General features: G+C 38.3%; 1 protein-coding gene across 1 annotated transcript in view; it reads left to right on the forward strand.

The window, feature by feature from the left end:
* Window positions 1–22794, forward strand: part of PRKCH (protein kinase C eta) — a 93614-nt gene that overhangs the window by 65240 nt on the left and 5580 nt on the right. Inside the window, exons 11-12 of the mRNA XM_034433543.3 lie at window positions 10638–10776; window positions 11854–12042. Coding sequence (XP_034289434.1) covers window positions 10638–10776; window positions 11854–12042 — 328 coding nt within the window. The remainder of the gene's footprint in view (window positions 1–10637; window positions 10777–11853; window positions 12043–22794) is intronic.

Genomic DNA, 22794 nt, shown 5'->3' on the forward strand with positions numbered 1-22794 from the left:
CTGTGGCAAAAACAACTAGAAGAAAGAATGGGAGATATGTAAGTTTCCACTGGAAGGATTTTCTGCTTTTTGTCTCCAAGGCCTTTTACAGTTCCTGTAAAAATGGCTGAGGAATCTTTACCCTGGCTCACATATGAATGTGAATAAGATTTAGTAGAAAGATGTCTTTCATGCTCCTGGTTTTATTCCTAAGTGGGTATTTATTAGCCTTCCATAACCAGGCAGAAATTACTCCCACATTGATAGTAATAGTGGCAGGAAGAGACGTTCCTCTTCTTCCAGCCACTTTTTAATGGCATGAATCGACATTACATTGAGAGGATGGCTTTTTTTTTTTTTAATTTGATTTATATGCCACCCTTCTCCGGATGATGATGGCCATCCTTTTGAATACCTGTAAAATGAAATTGGATAAAGTCATGGAGGACAGATCTACTCATGATTTGTAAAACTTGTAAAATGTGTTTCTTCCAAGTTCGGTATAGTATATTTTCAGTTGTATAGGGAGCAGTTTCGGTTGCAAGGAAATAAGGATGTGAGAGGGCATTTCCTGTTTAAAAGAATCCCTGGAGGTATCTGGTGGGCTGTGCAAGAAACAAAAGGCTGGATTAAAATGGGCTTGGCCTGATCCACCAGAGCTTTCTTATTTTTGTGTCTTTTTATTTTTCATGATATTGTTTCTCTGTTTGCTTTTAATTTTCAAATAAACAGGAATATACCACAAGAGTGGAAACATAACAAATAAATAAACCATTAGGTAAGTAGCTGGTGATGGCTACTACTGCAGGTGTGCCAGGAGCACTGAAGCACAACAACCAACTCTTTTGAGAGCCTTCAAGATGCTGAGTTAAATGTTCAGTTAAAATAGACAAAAGGAGGTTTGAGGCAGAAAGGCAAGGCTAGGTTTGGTAAGGCCTGGCAGAACTCTTAGTAATAGACCATAGGCATTAATTAAAACAATTGTGATAACCAAACTAGACTCCTAAATACCAGTGGAGGCTGCTGAATATCTAAACATCAAGCCTTTGCTGACAGCAGGATTTATAATTTTAATTACACTTTATAATTAGGGCCTAGGATAGGTATTACAGTAGCTCAGCTGAAGGGCTGAAGCCTATATTTTAGGGCTAGAGTCATACATCTTTTTCCAAGTAAATCACAGTTTATTTTTCCCCATCTTTATTCCCCCACCTCCTTGTATTCCAAGAAACCCAGGAGTAACATCTGGACAATCTCCAGCAACTGAGTTCTCCAAAGCCTTGGAAGCAGTTTTAATGGATTTTAAAAAGAGTAAAAAAAAAAAAAATCCTTTTCTAAAGAAATCTCTGCAATTTAATATGCATAGATATATTTTTTTTCTTTTTGGCTGACATGGCATTTTCTTTTGTGCAGCCACAGATTGTTTTCTAAGCTGAATGGCCACCTGCAAGTAATTTCAGTGAGTCACTTTTTGGCACTCCTGAAGGGTGGTACAGGGCACCCATTTTCTTTAAATATATTTCCACATCAAGGCAATATAATTGGATTGGCACAGGAGGCAAGAAGAAACAAGAACCAAAGGAAAGAGCTTCCGTTAGTGACTTTGCTGAAATCAGCACAATTGGATATGATGGAGCTTTGTGGCAGGTTTCTTGTATCAACCTCAGTGCAGATTCATCTAAACCTGAAGTGGGAGGAGAAATGCAAGGGGTCACCGTTTCTATTGCAGTCAGTTAAAGTAGTGGCCTTCAAATATGGCTCTGCATTCCTTATTCTAAGCTATCAAGCAGTGGTGGGTTGCCCCTGGTTCGGACTGGTTTGCAAGAACCGGTAGTAAAACCGGCGGGAGGCTCCGCCCACTGACCCGGACATGCGCAGATCATAGGTGATCTGCGCATGCACAGAAGCTTCTGCGCATGTGCAGAAGAGTGCACACGGGCACGATGCGAACTGGTAGTAAAGGTAAGTAGAATCCACCCCTGGTATCAAGCCTTAAAAAAATGTCACCTATTTTTGGCATGGTTTTTTTTTAATGCAAATATATATATTTAATATCAAAGTTGAAGGAGACAAGCTGAAATTATAACAACAGTAACAGAGTTGGAAGGGAACTTGGAGGTCATCTAGTCCAACCCCCTGCTCATGCAGGAGACCTATACTAGGGATTCGAAGCGCCGAACTGCCGACCTTTCTGATCAACAAGCTCAGTGTCTTAGCCACTGAGCCACTTTCCCAGTCTAGTTGTCTGGTCGCTCTGGGATCTTTGAAAGATCTGGTTCAGTGCTTCTGAGATCACCTCTGCCAGCTCCTTCAGAACTCTGGGATGTAATCCATCTGGTTCAAGTGATTCGAACTTGTCTAGGGTAGACAGATGTTCTCTTACCATTTTCTTGCTTATTTTAACTTGTATTCCTAGTCTCTCTTTTATGGTTCTGCATTTGGTAGGTTAGGCTATTTTTCTCCTTTTGCATGAAGACAGATGCAAAGAATGAATTAAGCAGTTCTGCTTTCTCTCTGCAGACTGTCACTTCCTTACCATCTTCTGTGATCATTTCTTTGACTTTTTTTCTCGTTTTTTTTATATGTTGAAAGAAACTTTTTTAAAATTATTTTTGACATTTGTTGCAAGTCTTAATTAATTCTGAGTCTTAACCTTTCCTGACTTCATCTTTGCAGATTCGGACTATTTGCTGGTATTCTGCCTTGGTTATGTGTCCCTCTTTCAACTTTTTATATTTGCCCTCTTTGTCCTTAAGTTATCCAGTTATTTAGTTATACGCTTACTGACTTATTCAAGTGATTTCTAATACTTGTATCCCTTTTTTCATACCAGTCCATTGGCAGCAGCCACAGTTCAGCATTTTCACATGAGGAAGCTGCGTGTAGATTCAACAATTCTGACCTAGTCCTAACTTATAGTTGTTCAGAATTAAAAAATATCTTTTCAAACTTCGGCTGTTATTTAATTGGTCCAAAACAGTTCTGTCTTCCCAAACTGTATAAAGGGGCCATGCTTCAATGTCATTAGAGGAGATGATGCACCATAGAATAATTAAATCAGCCTTTTAGAGGTAATAATTTAGAGGTAATAATTAAATCAGCCTTTTAGAGGTAACCATTGTTCAGTATTTTAGAATAGAGTGGGAATTATGCTACATTGGTTCCTTCTCTTTGTAATATATAGGCAATTGTTACATTCTAAAGTAGCTGTAACAATGCATCAGGATTCCAGTGGTGGAATTCAAAGTTTTTTACTACCGGTTCTGTGGGCGTGGCTTGGTGGGTGTGATGTGGCTTGGTGGCTGTGACTTGGTGGGCGTGGCAGGGGAAGGATACTACAAAATCTCCATTCCCACTGCATTCCAGGGAAAGGATACTGCAAAATCTCCATTCACACCCCACTCTGGGGCCAGCCAGTGGTGGTATTTGCCGGTTCTTCGAACTACTCAAAATTTCCACTACCGGTTCTCCAGAACCTGTCAGAACCTGCTGAATAGCACCCCTGCAGGATTCCCTAAGACTATTCATGCTATGGCCGAGAGATGAATTGAATTTCAGAAGTACCAGGAAGTTACTGACCTTGTTGAAAGGGCACATCAGGTCGTAATACCTGACTTATTTTCCTAGTATAAGAGGAGGCCTATTCATGGTCCTGTGAGCTGGCTGAGAAAATGCGTTTATTTAATTTGGAGATATAAATGCTCAGTAGTTTCCTCCACTAGTTTCAGTGCAGGAAAATAATTGTGCCCAAAGAACAAACATTTAGGAGACATTTGTCTTTTTTGCTCTGGAGTTAATGTCGTTTGCACCAATGATTCCAGGAGGAAAGTTTTCTTTCTTTCTTTCTCTCTTCTCCACTCCTCCCACCCCCCTGTAAATCTTATGAATAGCAGTGCTGTTAGGAATGAATGAGTTACAGGATATTAAGTAGGTTATGAAAATTCCACTGTCTCCATCCAGGGGAATGAAAGAATCTGTTGGACTTACAGACCTTTGGTTGTTTGAGCATCGTGAGATTTACCCAGTCAACATGTCATCAACTTTCTGGAAGGAATTATCATCATACGTTCAGTGGTATTTTCCTTGCAGTTCTGGGAAATGTCCCTGTATCCCATTTTGCATGAAAGGACTATTATTCTTTCTTTAAAATAGGACTCCCTGCTAAGGAACATTATTATACAACAACAGACAGATTGATGATTATAACAATACATGTTATAAAAAAACTGGAAGAAAAGCGCAGAATCTTTGTATCATGAACAAAATGTCTCCAGAAATATTTGAGAAGTTATTTTAACACCTACAATCTTCCCCTTGGCTGAAAAAGAAATTAATTTAAACCTTGATAAACCCCATTTAAAAGCAGTCTACAGTTGCCCATGGTCAATGGCAATGCCTTAGGCCACTTCCTTGTGAGAAGGGTCCTTGGTATCATGAAAAATTAGTTGGAAAGGCAGCCAAGACTGTATGGCTTTAACAAGCAGCAATTGTACTAATGTCAATTTGACAATTTCCTTGTCAGTTTAATGGCAGTAAGGAAACTGTGGTTTCTCAGTACAAACAGCAGGTTGTAAAATCATTTTTGACTGTTAGACCAGCCTGGCTTTCTTATTGGGAGGTGAATGACTTAACTCCCTCTTGTTAATCTATATAACCCAGATCATTCTCCCTTCAATCAACCAAGTTTAATACCCATTTTATACCTATTAAAATTACTAGGGGGAGGGGAGAAAGATTTTTTACCTTGTAGTCGAAGAAATTGATAGCAAACAAAGAGACCCTTTCATTGAATAGTATTTCTTTATTTGCATCCTGTTATTTTTCTCTTAATGCAATGTGTTTCTCTGCTTGTTGGAAAGTGTCACAGGAGGCCCTCAGGAGGCCCACAGGATCAGATTTATTCTGTGGTATGCTCTTGTCCATCTTTTCAGGATGCTTTTGGATGACTGACTTCCCTGGAATAAATCTAATATTGTAATATAGTATAAACACATCAATTTTAGAATTTCTCCTAAGGTAGGCAGTGAATTTCAGTTTAATATGCATATTTGATTAGGGACTATACTTTAGCAGCAGAGAGAACCTACTTTTAGCACTTACTATGGCCAGTAAGTAATAGGGACGCGGTGGCTCAGTGGCTAACATGCTGAGCTTGTCGATCGAAAGGTTGGCAGTTCTGTGGTTTGAATCCCTAGTGCTGCATAACGGGGTGTGCTCCCGTTACTTGTCCCAGCTTCTGCCAACCTAGCAGTTCGAAAGCATGTAGAAAATGCAAGTAGAAAAATAGGGACCACCTTTGGTGAGAAGGTAACAGCATTCCGTGCACCTTTGCCATTTGGTCATGCCGGCCACATGACCACCGAGACATCTTCAGACAGCTCTGGCTCTTCAGCTTTGAAATGGAGATGAGCACCACCCCCTAGAGTCGGGAACGAATAGCACATATGTGCAAGGGGAACCTTTACCTTTATGACCAGGTATGCATGTGGAATCTCTGGTTAAACAAAAGGATTAGGATAAACTTGTGATTTTGAGAATTCTTGATTTGAAAAAGCAATGAAGTTTCATTAGTCTCTAATTACATGGATCTTTTTGAGTAGAATCTGAGTAGAATTTGAGTAGAATCTGAGAAGAACATAGGAGAGGCTCTACAAGAATTTTACGTTCCACTTTGTACTTTGTCATAGAAGTAATTTTGCTTCCTGGATATTCACTATTTACAAAGTGAATATTCACTCCTAATTTGTTCACTATGTCAGAATATTTGCAGCAAACACGTTTTTCTTTACTGTTCCGATAAATGGAACTGCCTTGGAAAATTACATTACCCGAATTTTGTCCAGTAAAACTGAATAGTATTACTTTTTTCAGTTTTTTCCCCCAGATGACTCAGGCTGACTAGATTCCTTGAGACCACTTAGCAATTTTTTCCAGTGACCTGGAATTTAGAATATTTGGTGTATCCAAAATTAGCTCTCAAATTACTACCAACAAGCCTCTTCCCCTTGATGAGAATAGGACACTGAACCAGAAAAGCCAACCCTATTTAATTCAGCTCCGTGGATTTAAACACTCAGTGCCTGTGGTTTTCAAAGAAGATAGATTGCCAGTCTTTCCTCTGGTCCTAGCAATGCTATGGAGGACACAGACTCCAGACACCTGAGAAAAACAGAGCTGTGCAAAAGGGATGACCACTACTGATTTCTCTTTCATATCCTACCGTAGTATTCTGGACAGGATGCTCATTGTCTGAATCCAAAAAGAATCCAATCAATTCAGATTAAAAGAATAATAGCAAAATCTATATTGGAGTTCAAATATCTCGTATTTCCAAACATGGCCAAACAATGGATGTCCTTAAGCAGGGAGTAGCCTCCTTCAGCAACTGGTTTTCAGAGCTATATTGTCTCTGAAGTTATAGGCTCTAGATTAGTTGTTACTTATAAAGAGTGGGAAATTATGTCTATGACATTGTCCCATTTAAGCCATTACAGACCACTGGCCTGTTTAGTTCAGCACTATCTATATTGGGGATCAGTGGTCAGATTCTCTTGGGAATGGCACCATGAGTGTAGCAAATCCAGTGTCCCAAATGGATCAGGATACCTTTTATCTCTGCTGCTACTTTTGCTTACAGACACACTTTTTTTCTCTCATATCCCCCCCACCCCTGCCATTGTATGATGAAGGAAAGAAAAGAATAATATAGGCCTGAACTGATTTCTTGCAATTTACATGCTGCTACTTCTTAAGTCTTGATTGACAGCAGTGTTCCAGAGTTCAGTTGGGCAGGGATTGAATTGGATTTCCAAGATTTAACTTGAGAACTGAGCTTGAAACCTAGAACTTCCATCAATTTCCTTGGCTATTCTTGGGATTCCAATAATTACAAGAGGCAAATAATTGTTTCTATCCATTTCCGGCTCAATAGGCATATTCTGTTACACCTCTATTATGTTCACATTTAGTTGTTTGATTGGGCTTTTTTTTTGTCTCTTTGCGTTAGTTTTTGACTTTTTGTGATTGCCTGGTTTTTCTTGGTAAGGTTTTTCAGAAGTGGCTTACTATTACCTCCTTCTTTCTAGAGCTGAGAGAGAGTGACTGGCCCAAGGTCACTCAGCTGACTTTAAAGTAGGATTGGAACTCACCCTCTCCCAGTTTCTAGCCCAGTGCTATAACCACTCTACTAAAATGGCTCTCAGTGGGCTTAATTAGACCGGGTTTAGATATACAGAGACAGTGTACTTTGTATTGGACAAGATGAGCCTAGTCCCATGATGGTGAACCTATGGCATGTGTGCCCGAAGCGACATGTGAGCCATGTCACCTCGCATGTGTGGCATCACCTGTTCCTCTTCTGGGTTTCTGGAGCACATGTGCACGTGATGATCAGCTGGCCTTTGCGCATGCGGCAGTGCCGGAAACCAAAAGAGCTAGTCTTCCGTTTTCCAGCTTGCGCATGCCATCTTATCGGCACATGTGCATATGCGGCAGTAACCGGTGTGTACTGGTGTGTACCTTATCCAGTGCGCGCATGCCCCCTGGGAAGCTCCTCTTCCTGGTCATGGCCCTGACGAGCGCATGAAATGCTCCTTTTTTGGCACTCAGTGGTGAAAAGGTTCACCATCACTGGCCTAGTCTAATTCAACATTTCTTGTGTCCTTTTGGTTAATAGTCCTTAGAACTAAGAGCTCTTAGACTTGATCTCTTTAATTGTTTTGCCCATCATGGAATTGCTGAGCCAATGGAAATATATGGCTTCTTTGTGATTTAGCAGTCCATCATGATGTTACATGAGTCTAAAGTAAACATTAGTTCAGATAAATTCCTATTTTAGCCAAGAATAAGTAAAAACCACACTACTGAAGGTTTATAGAAATCAAATGTCTTCCAGATTACAGATGAGTTCCAATGTGTCTGCTGTATTCACAGGCCATAAAATAATTCTTAAATGGTAAACCTGGTTTCTAGTTCCTATAGAAATATATAGAAACACATGACATTGAAACATTTGGAAAATGTTTCTGTAAAACATTCTATATTTTCCATATTTTATATTAGTTTTATATTTTTATATATGTAAATTTTAATAACATTATTATTTAAAAAAGGAAGTATGGGACAGATATATATGACAAGATATGACATAATCGCTGGACCAAAGATTAAAAGAGAAACTTTAAAATCATGAGGATTTGCTGATGACTTGGTGATAATTTTGGAAGATCCTCTGGAAGGAATAGAAATATTGGTGGAAAAACCTATCACTTTGGGGTATTAGCTGGATTTAAAATTAAAAAAAACAAAAGGAAGATGTTAACAAAGAATATGAACATCAAAAAGCAAATAAAAAAATGGTTTTAATATTGAAAAAAAGTTGAATATTTCCATATTACAATGCCTAATATGAATTGTATAGTATACAAGAATAATTATGTTAAGACATGGAAAGAAATTAAAAAGGACATGTTAACATGGGAGAAATTACATTATCAATGTTAGAGAGAATTTATTTGATAAAAATGTTTTGCCAAGTTATTGTTTTGTTTCAAACAATAACTATTCTGACAACTGATGTACTATTTAACCAGCAGTTCCCAAAGTTTCCAGCTCCATGGACCGAAAATTGTGCAAATGCAGCTTCGGTACCGGGCCATGGACCATGGGCTGAGGACCTCTGATTTAAACAATGGCAGAAAGATATATCTAAGTTTGTATAACAAGCACTAAAACAAAGAGTTAACTATCAAATATTTCCATATGCAAAGGAGTGAGAATATTAGGATTACCTAATTTGAAACTGGGTTTGCTGAGAAATAAAAGAATTTTAGAATTAGAATATGATCTGAGGTTTGGATGACATGGTTTTCTATGATATGATAAAGTTAAGGTCAATGTAGATTTAGAAGTGCCTTATTGAGAATATGGAACAGATATAAACCTAGATTGTGCCTGAAAATGCCTTTAGAGAGAAACATGAAAAAAACAAAATCAAAATAACAAGCTATTGTAGAGGGATTTAATTTACAACGGTTTTCATATGTACAGTTAAGAGAAAGATTTAAGGTACATAATGGGACACTTGAAATTAAGCAGCAGAAAACAGAATTTGAAATTGAACTATGGACAAATAATGAACATGTAATTGTAAACTCTATAAACTTTAACCATAAACAGAAGAAGATCAAATGAAAGACTATATGATAAAATAGGCACAACTTTGTCCAGGAAAACTTTGGACACAATATACTAATGGACAGTGGGAAAATATGTGGTTAAAATGATTGAGATTTACATTATGTTACAACCTGAAAGAGAATTTTTATAAAATGATATACCTCTGATATATAACTCAAGAAAAATTATTTAGAACTTCACATTTATATAAAAAGGGGGAAAACATGAAGGGTCATTTTAACATGTCTATAAGCCTTCTGGCATAAATTTATACTTCACTATCTTAAATTAGGGAAGGGACATGGTGGCTCAGTGGCTAAGATGCTGAGCTTGTCGATGAAAAGGTTGGCAATTCAGCAGTTCCAATCCCTAGTGCCGTGTAATGGGGTGAGCTCCTGTTACTTGTCCCAGCTTCTGCCAACCTAGCAGTTCGAAAGCACGTAAAAATCCAAGTAGAAAAACAGGGACCACCTTTGGTGGGAAGGTAATAGCATTCCACATGACCGGCCACATGACCACGGAGATGTCTTCGGACAGCTTTGGCTCTTCAGCTTTGAAACGGAGATGAGCACCACCCACTAGAGTCGGGAATGACTAGCACATATGTGCGAGGGGAACCTTTACCTTTACCTATCTTGTCTTATGTTTCCCTTGAGGTCAACTGGTTTTTCATTATTTCTCTCCAAAAATGATCATTTCTTTTTTCTTATTACTTTAATATTAACCTTTTCCCTTTATTATTCTGACATCCTTTCTGTAATGTTGTTTCCATCTTACAATCTCTTATCTTAACATCACTTTTTATTTTGAACTTTCCTGCTTATCTTTTGATTTCAACTCAGTATTACTTATATATTTCTGTGTATGCTGATACATTTCCTTTTTGAAAATTATTACTTTAAATGCTTAAGATAAAGGTTTCTTTACAAAATACTATTGCAGGATTTAGAGAAATCAGCAAGGATGTCCGATTGCTGTCATTATGTTATCTTTATTTACTTTTAATTTTCTAACGTTGTATGAAGCTCAGGAGAAAAGCTTTGTTTGAATAATATAGGGAAGAGAGAAGTCAGCAAGAATTCTAGTGAATGCTAGGATAGTAGATTAGGGTTTCTAGTCTTTCTGATTATGGGTTATTCAGATTTGGATGGTTTTGATAGTTTACAAAGTCCCTCTAACTATACGACTTTATGCTATAATGGATTCAAGTTTGATCTTTCACTTGGAATGCTGAGATTGTTGGTTTTTCTATATTGGCAGTAATTTCCATTTTCTGTTGAACTTCCATAACATTCATGTAACTTCAGCACATGGGAAAATATATACACAGTAGCATCATGTTTGAAAACTTTCCATGAGCTAAGCAGCTGTGATTATCATCTATGATGGTGTTGATCTTGGATTTGTTGATTCGTTTTAGTTTGTTTCTACCTCAGTTTACCACTGATAAACTGATGTGATAATATCAATATCTCTTACAGAGATCTGAAACTGGACAATGTGCTGCTGGATCATGAGGGCCACTGCAAGCTGGCAGATTTTGGAATGTGCAAAGAAGGAATCCATGATGGGATCACCACTGCAACATTCTGTGGAACCCCTGACTATATTGCTCCAGAGGTACAGGAAAGTTTTCCATTTTCTTTAAATGGGTTTTAAAACCCAAATTTACATTATATTAATGGGATCCAAACAAACAAATTTTGTTGTAAAATCTGCTTGGCCTGGTTGGTAAAATAAAATATTCAGCATAAGCAAATAGCTGCATAATTTGTACAGTTATCATCAACTTGTTGCTTAAAATTGCTCTGTAAAACATTTGGATATAGGTTTTCATGGACCTATATGCCCATGCTTATGTCTTCTTATATGTATGTAATAGAGATGATGTACCCATGGGAGCAGTGGTGAAATCCAATTTTTTTTTACTCCGGTTCTGTGGGCATGGCTTGGTGGACATGTTGTGGCTTGGTGGGTGTGGCACGGGAAGGATACTGCAAAATCTCCATTCCCACCCCACTCCAGGGGAAGGATATTGCAAAAGCTTTCACCCCTGCATGGGAGTACTCATGTACTTCTGAGTAGAGAGCCCATACAAGGCCAATTTATGATGATGTATCATAAAGGAATTGTTTTTCACATTTATAAGTGGAAGTAAATCTCTTTGGGTATGGGAACAGACAAATACAGTAATAATCCCCTAGATATAATATATATGTGTATATTAGCACATTGATCTTATACAATACCCTTTTATGTCTGGATATTTCAAATCATACACTGGGTTAGTATGATTTCAGATTTTGGAATTGGTTTTCTGATCCTTATAATGTGTCTCTTTCTCATTTGGCCCACACATTCATATACTTCTTGATTTTCTTATATCTGATGTCACATGAATTGACTTCCCTGAAAATTAAATGATATAAAAATTCTACGTGTGAAAATTAGAGTTGTGATGACACCTTTGTACAATATTTCATTGCTTCATGCTTCATTTATCAAATGAAGGCTAAGCAACAGTAAAAAAAAAATACATTTTGTAACCTTGGGATAAAATTGTCTCTGGGTCAATATGAAATGTTTATCTATTGTATTGACACATACAGGTCATAAGGTAACAAAACAGTTATCAGGTGAAGAATAGTAAAGACTCAGAATAGCATTAATGATTTCTACCTTTTTCTTTAATTGCAGATTTTGCAGGAGATGCTTTATGGTCCTGATGTTGACTGGTGGGCGATGGGGGTGCTCCTCTATGAGATGCTTTGTGGCCATGCTCCATTTGAAGCTGAAAATGAGGATGACCTCTTTGAAGCTATTCTCAATGATGAAATTGCCTACCCAACATGGCTCCAGGAAGATGCAGTGACAATCTTGAAAGCTGTATGTATATCCTAATTTCTATTTTTGTTTGTAGTAGTTTCCTCTACTTAATGTGCTTTGTAAGACAGACATGAAAACCCTGAAGCTAGCTTAGATTTTAAGACAATACACATATACAAGAGAAAAACAATGTAGTAGAAATGCAAAATGCAAAAAACAATGTGGTAGAAATGCAAAAATAAAATCTTTAAAACCCTAGAAAAGAGAAGCTGGATGGGGAGTAAAAGTAATGGCAAAATCTCCAACTTGGCCTTAATTCCTAGTATCATCATAAAATATCCATATAGGGTTGTTGGCCACAATAAAGAAACAATTTGCTGTTGGTTTTTTTTATTTTCCAGTCTATTTCACAGCTCTGAGATTTCCTGGTAATCTCCACCTAAGTTTAACTGGTCCCATCCTATTTAGCCAACATGGCTAAGTACTCTTGGCTGGGCAAAGGTAGAGAGTGCTGGGACCAGCTTCCATTTCTGAAGAAATATATTCTGTAGGATGGTAGCAATGGAGACAAATAAAGGTCTTCTTCTATATGTCCCTGAAATGACAGGTCATTTCTAAAAAGGTTTCTCCAGATGAACTTTTGTCCTAATAGGTTTATAATCCCTGCCTCCATTCTTCTGTGACTCCTTATTGTAGCTTATCAATAGTTGTCTCAAAGTGCTACCAAGAGGAGTTATGTTATATGTTTATAGAGATGAACTTGGAGAAGCATGTCATTCTCCTTGCTTCTCCCTATTTAACAAAAGGTGAAATACATCTTGTTAAGAGAGAGTAACTTTTCCATGGGCATAGTTAGTCATTTGGGGCATGATTTGGGCTGAATTTGATTTACGATTTCTCTACTGTAATTATAATTGTGTAACTGAACCACACTACTACCCTTCTTTATCTTTTATACCTCCCCAGACTCCTAGAAAGGCTCTGGAGCCTGGGGACAGCAAAAAACGGGCCTTCCCCACCACCCCCCGAGGCCCTCCGGAGGCAGGAAACAGCCTGTTTCCCTGCTTCTGGTGGGCCCAGAAGGCCTGAAAATCAGCTGACCGGTGTGCACATGCATACTGGAGCGGACCTCGCGTGCCCGCCAATATGGCTACATGTGCCACCTGTGGCATGTGTGCCATAGGTTCGCCATCACGGCTCTAGCAGGTCAAATTATGTTAAAGCTAGAAAAGTCCAATGCAAATCATGTAGTGCCACGAATATTATCTCACGAAAAACAAGAACTAAACCAAAAACAAGACAGGGCAAGACAGGTGGTGTCTGTAATTCCTAGTTTTGTTCTTTGGAGGTGGTCTCTGAGACAAAATAGTAATTTTCTCTTTAGTACCAGATCCTTTGAATGGAAAGAATCAGGAGGAAAACAATAGTGATGACAAGGAGATGCCTGTCTGGACCTACACAAACTCTTCTTTTGCCCCCCCCAATGATTTATTTATTGAACAAATTTGTAGTGGGTTTCCGAGACCACTAATACTTCTGTGCAATAAGAAAGCCAGTAACAAGTATTGTCCAAATACAACTCGTTCATTTTTAAAATGCTTATATTTTAAAGAGAGGGGCGTTTGCAAGTCTTTTCATCCAAATCTGGGGACTTTTCACTAGCAAGCAGAGGTTCTTCCTGCCCCCTCATTGCTCAAGCTGACCTGATTGTGGTGGGAAGGAATTAGCTCTGATCATGAAAGCTCAGTTGCAATGCCCCCCTCCTACACCACTATTATAAAATATAAGAGTCTTTTACTTTTGGAGTTTTGCCTATGATATGTTATGATCCTCCAATTCTCTAATTATGTATGTATGTATGTATGTTTGTATGTATGTATGTATGTATGTATGTATGTATGTATGTATGTATTGGTTTTAGCTCCGAGCTTGGCAATTTGGGTGCAAATGTTTCATCCCCATTTGAGGAGACATTTTCAGTATGCTTTGGATTGTGCTTGTCTGGGGAGCCCCAGACAAGCACAATTCAAAGTGCTTCTGGGAGACAAATGGCTTCCACTTCCATCTTTAAACAGTCTCCCAAAGAAGCCATAAATTGTGCTTCAGAAATTTGACCATTTTGTGCTGCGGTGGTGAAGTGGTTAGAATGCAGTACTGCAGGCTACTTCTGCTGACTGCTGGCTGCCTGCAATTTGGCAGTTTGAATCTCACGAGGCTCAAGGTTGACTCAGCCTTCCATCCTTCTGAAGTTGGTAAAATGAGGACCCAAATTGTTGGGGAAAATATGCTGACTCTGTAAAATGCTTAGCGAGGGTTGTAAAGCACTGTGAAGCAGTATATAAATCTAAATGCTATTGCTGAAGTACTTCAGTCTAGTTTTAAGCTGTTTGCTTGGGGCTGGATTTTATTAAGGACCCCTGTCAGAAAGGTTTAGTTCTCAGAGGCTTTCCTCCTCCTGTTTATTCATTAAAGAAAATAAATGGAAAAATAAATGGAAGAATAGACTTCATTTGTTCCATCTGGTTACGGGACTAAATTGTAGCTCTAATGTAGTAGGATAGGTGTGGCTGAAAGAAGTTGAATTCATTTTTGCATTCCTCATAACAACCTTTTGACTCCATTGTTCCGGGGTAGGGTGGGGACTAGTAATAATGCTCTATTGCAGGGATGGACAACCTTTAGATACCACACACTACCCATAACAACTGGGATGAAAACGAGGGGTCCTTGGTGTTCTCTGAACTTGGAGTTTTGTTTTTTGTTTTGCAAATGTTTCATTACCCAAACTAGGAGCTTTGGCAGGTAAGGCAGTTATGCAAACTAGATGGGACCATATCACACACACATAGGCAAGACCAGGGTTATTTTAGATTGTTCCCCCACTTTTTTTTTTAGCCATTTGGATCCTCTTTTAGGGTTAATACATTTTTGTACATCTTCCCTTTGAAACAAATGCCTTTAATTGAGCCAACTTGCAAGTTTAGGTGGAGGGAGCTTTGAGGGTCACAGAAAGTGGACTTTAAGACAGGATGTGGTCCTGGAGCCTCAGTTGACCCATATTGTTCTATTTGGAGAGCAACTTTACAAGTTTTAGGAATGGGGAAGTAGAGGGGGAGGTTTTTCTTTCACCTACTAACAGTTACAATGTGTTTTAAGTTGTTTTCAATCTTGAAATTATGGTTTCCTCAGACTGCATGTTTACCAAAACTCCCTTTTGAAAGTACTGTAAAAATTCTGAAGCAGCATTTGTCTTTTTGATTTGCAGAAGAGATGCACAAGTAACAGATTTTACCAAATTCCACATCTTTGTCAATATCCTGCTAAATTATAATTTAGTATTTACAAAATAAATTTCTTTCTGGAACAAAATGTCTTTACATTGTTTTCTGAAATGAGGTATACATTTGTTCTATTGTGAAAGTAGTATTATGGTTGGTTACACAATCAGCCAGATGTTTAGACTGGATCTGGCATTTTTATCCACCTATCAAGTCCATTCCAAGGACCTGGGTTAGGCAGGTGATGTTATCCGACGATGTTAAAGATATCCTCGTAGAGTGTAAACTACTCCAAGTAAAGCTGCCTTTCACAATTGATTGATGGTAATATTGTCAATGCTGATGGTATTCAAGCAATGCTCCAGATGTTTTGGAATTTCACCCAAGGCACCTACTAATTATTATTGTTAATATTTGTTAATAGCTTATTTAAATGCCTAGTAGTCCTCATCTGTTCTAATCACTTGAGTTATGAAATAATGTAAATCAATTAAACATTAAATCAAAACAAAATTAGTATTATAAATCTGCCTCAGCTGTCATTGCAATGCTAATGTTTTGTTTTCCCAAGCCATTTTTGGAATGTGTTTGTCCTGCTTTCTCAAAGTTGCCATTTATTCCCTTCTTAACACGTTTGTGCTATAATTTTTATTTACGCTTCTGGGAATAAGTTGAATTGAATTCAATGAGGCTTGTTTTTGAACAGACACTTGTGGAGGTTATATTTCCAGACAAATATTTGCAGCATTTCTAGCCTAATTAGCAATTCCCATCCAGAAAGGTAAAACTATGGCCTTTGGAAACTAATAAGGATTTTCCTCTGCAGAAATATATTTATGAGAATACTCCAGTAGTTTACATCATCAGAATTTCCAGTGATTCACAGAGGGCAATACGTATATATTGTTTCTGGAAATGTTCTTGCTATTAAATTTATTGTTTTGAGTTAGGAAATTTCTGGAGGAACTCAGCCTGCCAGTTTCAGGATTATGAATCTAGCACTCTCACAATAGCCACCCAACCAAAAGGGATCTTCTTCACTTCCCATTTCAGCCTAGTTCTAAGACTATGCTAGATCTCTTCAACTTCAGTTACCCATATTCCAACAGAAGAATGTCCCTCTCCCTGATCCATCACACTTCATGATATGATAGCCCAATCATAAGCAGCATGCTCTAAATCTGGGGTCTCCAATCTTGGCAACTTTTAAGACTTGTGGACTTCAACTTCCAGAATTCCTCAGCCAGCTGGCTGAGGAATTCTGGGAGTTGAAGTCCACAAGTCTTAAAGTTGCCAAGGTTGGAGACCCCTGCTCTAAATCATGTTAGGGAGTTCATTGCTCTCTCAATTGGGCTGAATTATAATTGTCAGAATTATAATATTGCTGGGAACTGTACTATCATACTATTGGGATCTCATCCCAGAAGGTGATTCATATTGCTGTTTCAAAGATGGGAAAAGATGCATCAGAGCAAAACATGTTCACTTGGTCTGTATTTCACATTTGTTTGGTTCATTTTTATTAACATTTTATGCAAGATAGTCAATGGGGAAGCCAGATTCACTTAACAACTATGTTACTAACTTAACAACTGCAGTGATTTACTTAACAAATGTGCCAAGAACGGTCATAAAATGGGGCAAAACTCACTTAACAAATGTCTCACTTATTATAGAAACATTGGGCTCAATTGTGGTCATAAGTTGAAGACTATATACTGCAATTTTCTTTGGATTGTAACTGGTGCCTATAATTACCAATTTTTAATGAACACAACTAGGAACTGGCTAGATAATTAAAGATTTTTATTATGCTTTTCAATAACCTTCCAGAGTAATTTAAAATAGTTCAAAGCTATCCTCACCAACCACAGCCAGCAATAAAGCTGTGGACATAGCAACAGGTGAGACAATAAAAAAAACCCCTTTTTTTTCAAAGTTCATACTTTTATTTTCATAATAAGGCTGAGCCAAAAGCTGTACTGTCTGATATTTTTAATGAAATGAGACTGGGCATGGAAAGAAATTTTCCCATCTGTGTCATTTCTGCAGCCTGTAAAAGAGGTTGTGAAACTGGGGAAGGCCTTCAACTCACCCCTTAATAAAATGAGTTCTTCAGTTCCCAGAACCAGTCATGCTATCTGGTGTGCCTTTCCCGCTTACTCTGAAGGGTGCCAGGTTGAAGGAGGGGTTCAGGTATACTGTCATTTGCTGAAGAGGGGGTGGTGGTGGTGGAAAGTCATAGGACACGAACAGAGATGGTATTCAGCTGGTTCAGGTGAACCGGGAGTGGAAATTTTAATTGGTTCGTTGAACCGGCAAATACCACCTCTGGATGACCCTCCCCCGCCCACCCAGTCGCCTGATCGCTGCTCACTCACCCGGTTGCCACTTGCCCGCCCCACCCGCCTGCTTGCACCTTGCCATGAGTGATGTCGAGTTGGCCATGCCCACTCAATCACATGACCCCCACCAAGTCACGTCTACCAAGCCACACCCACAGAACTGGTAGTAAAACAATTTGAATCCCACCACTGGATACGAATCTAATATACATTACTGCAATTACTTGTCTTACAGGCTAGTTGTTTTGAACTTAACACTGCAAGGCAGGGAGTAATCCTGCCTTGAGATTCTGGGAGCAGGGCACAATATAAATGTAACCATGAATGAATGAGCTTCTCATTGCAAAATTTAGGATTAAATTGAAGAAAGTAGGGGAAAGCACTAGGCCACTCAGGTATGAACTAAATCATATCCGTGATGAATATATAGTAGAGATGACAAATAGATTTAAGGAATTAGATCTGATAGACAGAGTGCCTGAAGAACTATGGACAGAGGTTCACAACATTGTACAAGAGGTAGCAACTAAAACCATCCCAAAGAAAAAGAAATGCAAGAAAACAAAATGGCTGTCTGAGGAAGCTTTACAAATAGCTGAGGAAAGAAGGGAAGAGAAAGGCAAGGGAGAAAGAGAAAGATACCCCCAATTGAATGTCGAATTCCAGAGAATAGCTAGAAGAGATAAGAATGCCTTCTTAAATGAACAGTGCAAAGAAATAGAAGAACATAATAGAATAGGGAGGACCAGAGATCTCTTCAAGAAAATTAGAGATATGAAGGGAACATTTCATGAAAAGATGGGCATGATAAAGGACCAAAATGGTAGGGACCTAACAGAGGCAGAAGAGATTAAGAAGAGGTGGAAAAATTACACAGAAGAACTATACAAGAATGAGCTTAAGGTCCCTGATAACCACAATGGGATGGTCACTGACCTCGAGCCAGTCATCATGGAATGTGAAGTCAAATGGGCCTTAGGAAATCTGAGCAACAACAAAGCTAGAGGAGGTGACAGTATTCCAGCTGAGGTATTCAAAATCTTAAAAGATGATGCAGTAAAAGTGCTACACTCAATTTGCCAGCAAATTTGAAAAACTCAACAGTGGCCACAGGATTGGAAAAGGTCAGTTTACATTCCAATTCCAAAGAAGGGCAATGCCAAAGAATATTCAAACTACCGCACCATTGCACTCATTAAACATGCTAGCAAAGTTATGCTTAAAATCCTACAAGCTAGGCTCCAGCAGTATGTGGACCGAGAACTACCAGAAGTACAGGCAGGATTTCGAAGAGGCAGAGGAACTAGAGATCAAATTGCTAACATACCCTGGATCATGGAGAAAGCTAGGGAGGTCCAGAAAAACATCTACTTCTGCTTCATTGACTATACTAAAGCCTTGGATTGTGTGGATCACAACAAATTGTGGCAAGTTCTTAAAGAGATGGGAGTACCAGACCATCTTATTTGTCTCTTGAGAAACCTATATGCGGGTCAAGAAGCAACGTGAGAACTGGACACGGAACCACTGATTGGTTCAAAATTGAGAAAGGAGTTCGCCTTTCTCAGTATACTGTATACTGTTGCCCTGCCTAGTGGCCGAATAAGCTGTAAGAAAGGAAAAATAGTTCTTCAATGTTCATATGTTAGGAAATGGAAAAAAACCTGAAAGATGGAAACAGTACATAGTAATCAAATTTCTACTTGACCGCAATGAAAGTTTCTCCCCCTCAGTACTTACTACCAGAGTTGCTGATGTTGTGAGGAAACTTTGTCCGTTTTATGAGAGTCTCAAATCAGGACTCTGTTAGCAAAAATCTTTTCAGATTTTTAAAAAATTTTGGTATATAATTTGTTCAATTAAATTGTGTTAATCTGCAAAAGTGCTACTTGGCTTTTTCTAATCTTTTCTGGATTTTGTGAGGAAAAAATGGGGTTATTTATGAATGAGAGGGCAGGCCTGAGCCCAATCACACAGTTACGGTCTCATATTGGTTGTAGATTCAGGTCCTGGATCAAGTCCAACTGTGCCAAAATAATCTATAGATTCTATAATCTATAATACTGCATATACAAATCCATGTATTGTTCTGGGGACTATTCATCTGTTCTGGATGGGGACAAATTATTCTGTTTAAATAACGATTCTTTTTTTTTAGAGCAAAGTTTTGGGAAAAAATTCTCTGTTCTTGTTTTTAGCGCTAGTTCTCTTTAGCTCTTTTTGATGAACAAGGTGGCTGAATTTTTAATCCCTTTTTTATTTATTTTATTTATTTAAATTTATTATTAGACTTCTATGCCACCCATCTTGTCAAGGTGAGTCTATTTAGAAGGGCAATTAGATTAAAAATTAATTTTCTTGTCTTACTCCTTACATCAATGTTTTTGTTTTGAGCTGTTTATTGCATGCCATTACTCACAGAAAACTGATATTTTAACCTATAAGCCCATGTTATTTCCACCTTATTTAAATTTGTCTGTATGATTTATTTCATGGTAATGGCAAGTTCCTTTTAAAGAATTTATTTTAAGAACAAGAACAATTTTAGATTTCATAAAAGAACAATATTATTGCAGTAAAATTCAAAAAGTCTACGCAATTCAAAATTCCCTTGACTCATGTTGGATCTTTAGTTATACTTTAAATTATCCTAAAATACAAACACTGTAATAGGGTGTTGACTGTTATAGGGTTAAAAAATTGAATATCATATTTTTTCAGGTTAGATTCTGTTATCTAGAGTTTTTTTTCTTCTGTTTCAATTTACTTTATTCAACCAACAATAAAAAATTGTGTTTGTTTGCAATACCAAATGAGTAAGAACTATAATTGTATGACAGTAACTAGAAGGGTTGGGTGAAATAAAGTAGCAACATAAATTAAATCGTTTTATGCTTGCAGGCATAGTAACCAAACCATTTCTCTTCTTTTCTGGGGCACTATTTAATACAAAGGATGAATCTTTTATAAAAAGACCCCAAAAACCAAATGCCTGTTTTTCAGAAATATTAAAACAGGAAGAAAAAAGTCTGTGATTAAGCTTTATGTCTTTCTATCTAATCAATTCAAAATACATTCATTTCCTCCCTTTCTAAGAATTCTGAAAACTTTGGGAGATGTCTCATTGGTAGCTTACATGACTCAGCGCCTGGGCATTACGGGAAGAGTTTAATTAAACAAGATTAATTAATTAATATGCTTGATGCCAGGATACCTAAATCACACGTATTCATATGGCTCTGTGTGAGTATTGCTTAGTACAAATACATACCATTAGACTGTATTGATTATAAGCACGCGAGCCAAAGGTTGCAAAGCATCTTTGTTTTTCAAAGCTGGTTTCATTCGTGATCAAAACTGGTGATCATCTTTTAAAGTACAGTACATTCACTTTGAAGCACTTACAATCCACAGGTGGTTGGTTATAGTTTCCTTTTGGCTGCAGCAAGGGTCTGGAGCAGTGGTGGGGTTCAAAATTTTTTACTACTGGTTCTGTGGGTGTGGCTTGGTGGGTGTGGCTTGGTGGGCATGGCAGGAGAAGGGTACTGTAAAATCTCCATTCCCACCCCACTCCAGGGGAAGGATACTGTATAATCTCCATTTTGTCCCCAATCCAGGGGAAGATTACTGCAAAATCCCCATTTTCTCCTGATCAGCTGGGACTTGGGAGGCAGAGAATAGATGTGGGTGGGGCCAGTCATAATTTTTACTACTGGTTCTCCAGAACTACTCAAAACTACTCAAAATTTTCACTACCGGTTCTCCAGAACTGGTCAGAACCTGCTGAAACCCACCTCTGGTCTGGAATATTAGGGGAGATAAAAAGCTTCTAAAATGCTGAACTGGCTTGGGACAAGAGTCTTGTACTAGGTCAAACAAACCACAGTTAAAGTGGTTAGCCAGCTCCAGAGGCAGTTGCACCATTGAGCCAAGATAGACATCAAGGCAGAAAGGACTGAATAATAGACAGAAAAAGCGAACTCGTTTAAACTTTCATCTTAAGAGACAAAATCAGCAAATGAAGCAGGTTTTTCTGGTATTCACTGGACCAAGTTTGTCTTGCAGTCATCAATAATGCCTAGCAGGCTTGTAGTGCAGACTAAAAGACAGGCTTAATTCACAGGACTTGTAGGCTGGCAAAAAGTACTTGTGGTGAGATCCTAATTACCAGAAGCTTTTGAGAGTTCTGTGACAAAGGAGCACTCCCAGTTGTCCTTCAGCAATCAAACTATTATTATCAAGAGGTTGTAATTACATAATACCTTGATGTATCCTCAATATTTATGTGGATGTGGAACTTTCCTTTCAGCACAGGTTTTATTCTGAAACGTAGAAGCCATTAAAAAGAGAATGAATAGCACTACTTTGGATCAGTTTCTGGACAAACTCACCTTGATCTGAACTGCATGAGTTCTGAAAAAAGGAAGATGGGCAATATACTATTTGGAAATAGTCAAATTTCATTCTGAGTCACATTTTATGCTGGAATCAGTAGGACAGAAAGATGAATAGGTTGATTATCTGGAAAATAGCCTTTTTTTTAAGAATTAGGTTTGGGACACTGTTTTGCTTCAGGTTCTCCTCTTTGCAGACAGCAGGTGGCCATATGTCATCCTTTTTAATTATGAACAGTTTTGCCATTTGAAGGACTTCTCTTTGTAGGTGATAATCTCCTGGAAGTTCTGTCCTGTTCAGATGTTAACCCCAAGAAGCACCTGAATAAAGAAAAGCAGAGACCTGAAATTTCTCACCACAGTTCAGGGGTGGGTTCTACTTACCTTTACTACCGGTTCGCAATGGGAGCGCGCACATGCACTTGCTTCGCTCATGCGTGCATGCCTCTGCACATGCGCAGAAGCTTCCGGACGATGTCCGGGTTGGTGGGTGGAGCCTCCCACAGGTTTTACTACTGGTTCTTGCAAACTGGTCCAAACCAGGGGCAACCCACCACTACCACAGTTGACACCCATTTCATACAATAAGCAGTAGGCACCCAGCTCTTCTGGTCACAGACTTTTCCACCATGGCATGCTTGCTGTTATTTTATATTTATAATTATAACTTCTAGGTTAATCAACCCATTCACCGATGAGTAAGCTCTATAAGGAAATTTCTTCTTCTGTAGAAACTGCACAAACAGTTAAATTGAATGACATCAATGATAAGGAAAGGAGATGTGATTTAGAAAC

This window comes from Pantherophis guttatus, chromosome 1 (genome assembly GCF_059756535.1).
Source record: "Pantherophis guttatus breed Tessera chromosome 1, ASM5975653v1, whole genome shotgun sequence".
Classification (NCBI taxonomy): domain Eukaryota; kingdom Metazoa; phylum Chordata; class Lepidosauria; order Squamata; family Colubridae; genus Pantherophis; species Pantherophis guttatus.